At 36.5% G+C, this 8,930-nt stretch overlaps 1 protein-coding gene across 1 annotated transcript; it reads right to left on the bottom strand.

The window, feature by feature from the left end:
• Positions 1–2,134: 2,134 nt before the first annotated feature.
• Positions 2,135–3,384, bottom strand: LOC110880666 (60S ribosomal protein L24-2). The gene is given in 7 exon segments (XM_035978138.1): positions 2,135–2,224; positions 2,295–2,352; positions 2,560–2,635; positions 2,638–2,695; positions 2,787–2,889; positions 2,969–3,049; positions 3,374–3,384. Coding segments are annotated over 7 exon segments (477 nt in total).
• Positions 3,385–8,930: the final 5,546 nt, after the last annotated feature.

Below are 8,930 nucleotides of genomic sequence, written 5' to 3'. Positions count from 1 at the left end.
TTCCTCTCGTTGCTGCATGTTTTTAATCTATGCTTTGCTTCATAAAAAAATCTGGTATAATGCAAAAAAAAAAAATCTGTTAGCATAATTGTGCCCAGCTTACACTCGTACACCAGCTGCATCATACATCACCTTCCAATAATGTCATTATCAGATAGATGCGTTTTAAACAATGACAGATGACCAAAAGAATGATTAATACCATACAATCTAAAATGAGGGCAGTTGCAAGGTCGAACCCCCAAAGTCATCTTGACATCTTGTAAACCAACAACCACCACAAGAGCAGTGACTGTCGACGAATACAAACTGCCAGCCTAATCTTTGCGGGTCTTCAAGCAGACCCTCGATCCCGAACATCTGACCCAGTTCTTCTCTCAGCTCATGGTAGCTGTTGAGCCGGCTCATGTCTAATGACCTCCCAACACACCCTGATTTGTATACCTTCACAAATGTCCGGTTAGATTCCAACAGGATTCAAGCTCTCTTCATGTTGACCATTGACCATTGGCCGAAACCACCGGTGCAACATTCGCAGCAGAAAGTGCAGCATTCGCAACGGTCTGCGAACCGATTAATTCACTCCCAAATGATAAAGTAAGTCAGTTTTCCGCTCTTGCTGCATCACGTCTATGATCTAAATAATGCAGTCAATGAAAATTAATAATAATCGAAAAAAAAGTGAAAAACGACTAACAATGTATCGTAAAATACAAAAAAAAAAAATTACCGGGAACAGGGTGCAATGCAAGCCACAAATTTGGGGACTAACAATGTTTTCAAATGGATGAGCGGATGCCTTTCGTTCCAACATTTCACGAAAAGCTAATGAAATAAAATCGCAACAAATATTAAGAAATGATAAAGTTAAGTAATTTCGGATATAAATGAGTAAAATAAACGGAAACCTTTCTTAAATTTGGAACTGATCTTTTGCAAGAGCCCAATAAGGGTAGTTGCTTCAGAAGTAGCCTTGGTCGGTTTCAGGTCTTTTCAGAATTAACTGCCAACTGTCAATCAACAAAACAATTCTTTACTAAAACAAAATTATGTATAAACTAAAGTAAATTTACTTTTTAGTTAACTGAAACAGTACAAGTGCTCTTTACCCGCATCCTGTAATCGCTAGTAGCAACTTGTCGAGAACTTGCAATTTGCCACTGATATGTACCCGTAGGTCAAGTATGGTAGGAACCGGTTTCAGGTCGGGTCTGGAAACGGGTTTTTTGTGCATCTCTACAGACAATCACTACAACTCTTGCAATTAACAAATTTTTGATTTTTCAACTAACAGTTCCATAAATTTCAAAATTAAAATTTGTTTCATGATTGATGCACATTAAAGGTGGAAAATGGATGGGTTTGGTAAAAAGCTGTAACTTATAGAACGGGTCGGGATGGGTCGAGCAGTCCTGCAAACACTTTCTTGAATTCTATAAATATATGTTTAAATTTGATAACCATAGATGCATATTAGAGGTGGAAAACGGACACGTTTAGTCAAAGCCCATAACTTTTAGAACTGGTCTGGTTGGGTTGAGTAGCCCTGCAAACACGTACTCTATTATATATAGTATAGATATATAGAGAGAGGATCTGGTTCAGATAAGAACTCCTCCGAGTTGCAAGAATCGTGAGAACTCTGGTGGAAATCCTACTTCCCGTGCGATTTTTAAACCAAATTTTGCACAAACGTAGATTAACATCTAAATAAGATATCCGTGAAATAAAATGACGATCCGGCATTTATTCGACATGTAAATTTGTGCAACAAAACGTGTGACATCACCAGTTTGAGAACGTCACGCTTATGTAAATTTGTTTTACACTGATGTAAGATTGAGTATATGGTTTTTTTTAAACATTTGCATAAAACTTTAAAAAGAAAATAACCTTTTTTGCAATGAATTCTCAAGTTCTCACAACTCGGGGGAGTTCTTATTTTAACCCTTCCCTATATATATATAACATAAGAATTGAAAAACAGATCGATATACCTCTAATAAATTGAACTCTAATACAAACACTACTTTCATAAAGCAACAAGATCTAATTCAAATTAAGATGATTTGAAGAAATATAATTACTATGAAACAGATATTTTATTCCAATAGAGGAGCTACCTACCCAAATGTTACATATGAGTCCAAGCACGCTCGCTTTTTGGTGAATATGAAAGAACCAAAGTTGATAGCGCACTGTTTCCCCAATCTAATGTATTCACCTAAAAAGTCAACCAGCTTATAAGATATTTGTAATAAGAAAACACTAATTGATATTAAATATTAACGTACTTCGATAACTTGAAACCCTTCCTCTTTGGCACAAGCATAAATAGCTGTAGATTTCCCGCTTTGCACAGAAAATAATAAAAACTCTTTAAACCTATGGATAGATAACTTGAAATCCTTGCTCTTTGGCACAAGCATAGTTGCAACTTCTAAACCACCCAGGTATTAAAAGGTGCATAATTTGACGCAAACCCATTTACGCAGCCTGCCAGTTTTGGTGTATTATTCCACTTCTAACTACAACTAAAACACAAAACAACATCCATACCGAAGAGCAGCATCACGGACTTCAGGTTTCTCACTTCTCTTCTTCTGAATAACTTCCAAAGTAGCTCCCACAATAGCCTGGAATACGGCTTCTTGGTTGCACGACGCCTCTTCTTCACAGCCTCTTGCGCAAGATCCTGTTTCAAATAATCAAAACACCATCAACACATGAACGAAAATCATATTCCAACACATCACATAACATGTAACTCAGCAAACATCTCCCACCTTCTTGTGCTGCTTTCGGTACATCGCGGTCCATGTAAGCTTTGACGGCTTCAGCTGCTTGTTATGAAAGTACCTTTTGCATTTGGAATTTGCAAACAAAAAACACCTAAACACAACAATCAATCTACACATTCAAAAATTGCACTAAAATTGAAATATCCAAAACAGATTCACCATTATATACCTGTGAATCAGATCTTCTGATGAATCTAATACCCCTACCAGGGTAAATCTTCTGGCCACTGAATCTGCATAGCTCAATCCTATAACAACAACCAAAGTAAAAGTAAAATTAAACATTATAACCAAATAGCATCTCAAGAAAAACCTAAAATCAAGCATCAATAGCCTATATTATTAATCAATACAGCAATTAAATTCGCATATGAACAGGTAATGAAGTGAAAATCATACAGATTTAGTGAAAACCTGAGTTCCTTATGAACAATAAATCAAATTTCATGCGTTTGAAACCCTAACTTACGCAGACAATAGAAACAATATTGTGTAACATGTTGCAATATAGATATAGATGATGGATATATATATATATGTTGAAGTGATACATTAAAGATGAGAAAACGTACTTGAGAACCATATTGGCGGCCACAGCTTCCCCTTGTTTGTAGAAGATGAAAACCCTAGCTGATTGAATATAGTCCTAGCAAAAACAATAAAAAGTGAAACAATTTACAAATTGTACCAAATCCGTGTGTGATGTGATGTGATGTGAAAAGAAACATGGGCTTCTCAAAATCCCCTGCTCTTGATGGAATCACCACAAACACTAAAGAAATTGGGGTTCCTCCGTGTGTGATGTGAAAACCCTAAGTTCAGAGAGAATGAACTGAATCTGAAAAAAGAAACATGGGATTCTCAAAATCCCGAGAGATGGGACTCAAAACCCCTGTAAAATCATACCTGTGAATAGAGGAGTTCGAAACTCACAAAGTTCTTGTTTCTTCTCATCGAGGGAGTGTGTGGAGGGATCGTAGAGGAGTTCGAAGCTGTTGAGGATCTCTGATTGTTTTTCCTTTTGGATCCACAGATCCAAATCCAGATCTTTCTTTGAGGGAGAGAGAGAACGAAAATGGAAAAAAAGGGGCTCTCAATTTGAAATTTGAAATGAAATTTAGGGGTTTTGTTGGCCGCGTTTTTTTTTTTTTTGTGTGATTGAGGGTATAACTGGAAAGGTAAATTAGTAGTGTGCTTTAGAGGGTAGTACATCATGCATTAAGGGTGTTTTATAGAAATTTATATGACCTTAAGAAGTCCTTTGGATGTGCTTATTAATATAGTATATATATATATATATATATATATATTATAGCATGACAAAATATATATATTTCATACAAATCTTAAAAATACATTATTTTTAAGAAAAATAATTCTGGAAAGTAATAAAAATCAAAGTATTGATTTTTGGTGAAAAATACAAAATACACAAGTATTCACATAAAGTACAAGTATACTTTCCTAAGAATACTTGTACCAAAATAATATTGAAAATATTATTTCACAAAATACTTATATTCATTTTTGGGAAAACAATATAAGTAACATACTTGAAAAGTTAAAAAATATAAACTATTTTTAACAACTTATTATCTTGACAAAAAGACTTTATAAGTGAATATATATTTGTGAAGTGAAATATATATTTGCAAATAAATAATATATACTCAAAGTGCAAGAACATATACATAAACAAAAGATGGTGACTTGTACTTGTGTGATACAAGTCTAGTGACTAACATTAATAGAACACGTATAGGTCACGACGCTACAAAACCAACCGGTGAAGTTTACGGCGCAGGATACGCAAAGTTGTGAGTTCATGTCCCCACTTCTAAACTTTTACTTGTTTCTAAACTTGGGGAAAATACATGTGTTATGGTATGTTGAATACAAAAACTAAGGAATGATACTTTAGATCATGTCACGAATAGGGTGCCATAAGCACCATTAATCAGTTACATACCAAGACCGCGGAACAAAAGGTTAGATCTAATGGGTTTCAGGCAACCACACTCTTGGCCACTCTTTTACGAAGCAGTGCTTTTGTGTCTCTAGTCGTGAATCGACAGTCCTGAATCGACAAGTAAAAAATGCCTATGGTTTGGATGCTTCCTATGTCGTTACATATGTTAGTGGCCTCGCGAACCATTAGCAATCTAGTACTCCTTATATGTCACACCCCGACCACGTAAAACAACAAAACGTGGCGGAATCGTCGGGGAGTGTTGTAACAGAATCATTGTTTCATAACACATGGAAAATTGAAATGTTGTTTTATTGATTAAAAGAGTTACAATGTCTTAACAAACAAAGAAGTATAACAAAATTAACTAGTCTTGCATCTTTTATTGTCACTAAGGCCCAAGTCCGCCTATGTGTATCTTGATCAATCCTATGCATCATCTCCTGAAACACATGTGAAAATAGGTACGTCAGCATAAAAATGCCGACGAGTACATAGGTTTTATTGATTTAGGATTCATGACTTATAAGTTTAGAAAAAGTTGTTTAACAAAAATCAATCATGATCCTTGTAAAATGTTTTGTTTTATAAATCGTTTGAAAAGCGATGATAGATATGTATAGTTAAAAGAATGATTGTAAGGTTAAATGAATAACCAAGTAAAATGAATTTGTATAAAACAAACTGTTTTGTAAAACAATGTTTTGTGGAAAATATGTTAGTTGTGTAAAAATGTGTAAATCCAAATTGAATGATTTAAATAACGCTACGACATTTAATATAATACAAGCACTTATATATAGGAAGTACCAGCGGCGTATCCACCATGCTTGTATCACATTACACACGTCTCGTTACTTAAATCACTTACCCAAACAAACCACCAATGTAAATTGCCCATGTCTAAACCAATTGTCAAATGTCATTGTGAAAACCATGTCAAAATGTCTATGTCAAATGTCAATCACGTAATGTGTAAACAAAATGTCATGTATGGCAAGTGAAATATGTATCAACTAAACCATAGGTAAAAATGCACAAAACAAAGTATTGAAGTAAAACTTGGTTTAAATCAAAGTTATGTTTTGTGGAAATGCATGATATACTGATACAAACATCTATGCGGTGTTGTGAAAATTCTATACATTCAAGCCTTGAGACAGACGGATAACCTAAGTAAAGGTTATCAAGAGAAAATGCTTTCGGATTTGGTCATTCCATCCATCCAAACAAACCTAGGATTTTAGGAACGGGATTTGTCAAGTCCTATGGTACCATTACCTACTACCGAGCGGCGTGATCAATGTTAATGAATGTACATTGTCCCATTTAAACAAACCAAATGTCATACCAAAATGTAAGCATGTGATGTGATGTGAATGTACTAAGTATGAACAAAATGAACATACATAGCATGTGATATGAAACAAATGTACTAAGTATGATGAACATACATAGCATGTGATGTGATGTGAATGTACTAATTATGAACAAAATGAACATACATAGCATGTGATGTGAAACAAATGTACTAAGTATGATGAACATACATAGCATGTGATGTAAAACAAATGTACTAAGTATGATGAACATATATAGCATGAAAAGGTAATGTAAAACAATTTACTAAGTATGCGCTAAACGAACATACATAGCATAAAATGTCATGTAAAACGATGTACTAAGTATGCACACAATGGGCATACATAGTAAAAACATAATAACATCATGTACTAATAGTGTACTAATGAACATAGCAAGTATATGATATGAAAACATGAAAAGCATAAAAGTAACAAGTAGGCACATGTGTTTCACCCCAAAATGTTTGAAAAACAGTAAAAGAGGGGACTATGTACTCACTTAAGGGTGCTTAGAAGTCTTGAACAACAACCAAGCAAAGCTAGAGGGACCACGGAATCAAACGGCCCCCTATATAGATAATTACATAAATAACCGGACCTAAACCGGGAGATTGGATAGTATGAGGTTTCGTAAACCAAATGAGCATTGGAACTCATATGATATGGTTTAACAAAGCTGTCACACCCCCAAAAATCCACACGCGGAGTACCACCGCTTGGAGGCATGACATGACCAGGATCAAGCCACCAATCATATTGAACATGTAAATAAATAGTAAGGTTATCCATCAATACGAAAGGTGTTTATCAAAACCAACAATAGTAAATGTAGCGGAAGCATAATGTATAAACCCAAACATAAGTGTTAATGTATAAAAAGTAATGAGTGTTTATTCACGATCCATTTCCCACAACGACCTGCTCCTCCTTGTGCAAGCTCCTTTAGTACCTAAGGTCCTGCAAGGCATGCAGCAGAAAGTCAACAACTAGTTGAGCGAGTTCACAGAAAGTAAATGCGTAACAGTAAGTTCATGAGTAACAGGTGGCTCTACTGAGCCGATATTGGTTTCTATTGGTGGGGGCTTCCCATGTTATTTATCCACTAGACTATGCGTTACCATAAGTGTTCTACATATCCCGAGAACAGTAATACGTACAATTTACGTAGGATTTACGTAAGTATCCTTCACAACCGAGGATAGGGGTACGTGGGGGTTTACGTAGGTTTTACGTAAGTGCCTGACACAACCGTGGCAGTAGTGAGTATCCGTTCACGTAGGTTTTACGTGAGTGTCCTTCGCAACCTGAGGACAGTGAGTAACCTAGGTATACGTAGGTTTTACGTATGTATCCTGCACAACCGAGGACGATGGTATGGTAGTCTAGTAATGGTATCCGTATAAATCTATTCAACCTTATCCTTTCAATCCCATTCCCAAGCCCTTGGGAATCCCATGCCTTAGTAAGGGTGTGAACTCACCTTGGGTTGCTCGGCAGATACACAGAAAAGCTAAATCAAGCTATTTGGTGGTCAACCACGTCCTACCATGGTTACCATATAAGTTAGGTTCGTATTCAAGTATGGCACGTATGTCCTACACGTATTGTACACAAGTAATATCATGGAATACACAAGTACTCATAGCAGTCCGAAGGAAATCACGTAAATAAATCCAAGTGTCCGGCCCAAATCAGTTGGGCTCGTAATCAGTGAAAGTCCAATAGTGTGCAAGTGTTGTCGGTCTCGAGTCGAGACTTAGCGATCTCGAGTCGAGACTAGTCGGTCTCGAGGTGTTTCAGTTTTGAAGTCTCGAGTCGCAACTGGGATGGTCTCGAGTTGTTATTGTCTGGTCGAGACTACACGGTCTCGAGTCGCAACCGGACCCGCAACCGTGGTCTCGGCTTGTGCTGTTGTGTGTCGATAATGTGGTCTCGAGTCGAGACTGAGGGTTCTCGACTCGCAACCGTGTCGAGACTAGCAAATTGTAACAGATTTCCATATTTTGCAGCTCAATCAATTCCTAAATATCAGCAACCATCTTGGCAGTTTCGAAAACAGATCAATCAACAGGAAATCAGTTTCTCAACATGTTGATTCTCGATCAACAAGCAATTATATCACTAACTCATAAGAACCCGAATCCAAACAACATGAGCAACATTCATAACACTTGAACATATTATCCAGATTCGTCAACACACCATCGAATGCATTCATTCAAACTAGGATCATAGCACAAAATAGCCCGAAGAACAGAACATGTTGGCCGGTTAACATCTAATCGGTTTTAAGTTATTTTTCATGAATCCGATTCACAAGGACATCCATACATAGATCATATAGTTCATCAAATCACCAACCCTAATCATTCAAGTCTAAGCATGTAATCACATCATTATTCAAAAACAACACAATTAACAAAATACTAACCGGAACTTAGAATGATCGGGCAAATACGTCGGCTTCGAAGGAGATGGGGCAGCAGTCGGGTTCCAAAGCGAAGCGAGAGAAAGAGAAGCTAGGTTCTTATGTGTGTGTAATGTGTTTGCAACCGAAATCAGGAAAACAACTCCCTAGAGGGTGTTTGTTTGCGTAAAGGGGAAGTGGGCCGAATCCTATACCGGGCTCCCTTCTTGGTCTCGAGTTGGATGCATGGCCCGAATGGGTTTGTGTAGCTAAATTACTATTCGGTTCTATGAACCATATACATACTCACATGTAATCACGTATCATGCAGTATTTATTTGCTAATCAAATTCACGTAATCACATAAATGTTCATATAGTTACACGTAA

The sequence above is a fragment of the Helianthus annuus genome, chromosome 10 (assembly GCF_002127325.2).
Source record: "Helianthus annuus cultivar XRQ/B chromosome 10, HanXRQr2.0-SUNRISE, whole genome shotgun sequence".
Taxonomy (NCBI): domain Eukaryota; kingdom Viridiplantae; phylum Streptophyta; class Magnoliopsida; order Asterales; family Asteraceae; genus Helianthus; species Helianthus annuus.
The sequence above is the reverse complement of the archived record's forward strand: the minus strand, read 5'-3'. Positions and strand labels throughout refer to the sequence as shown.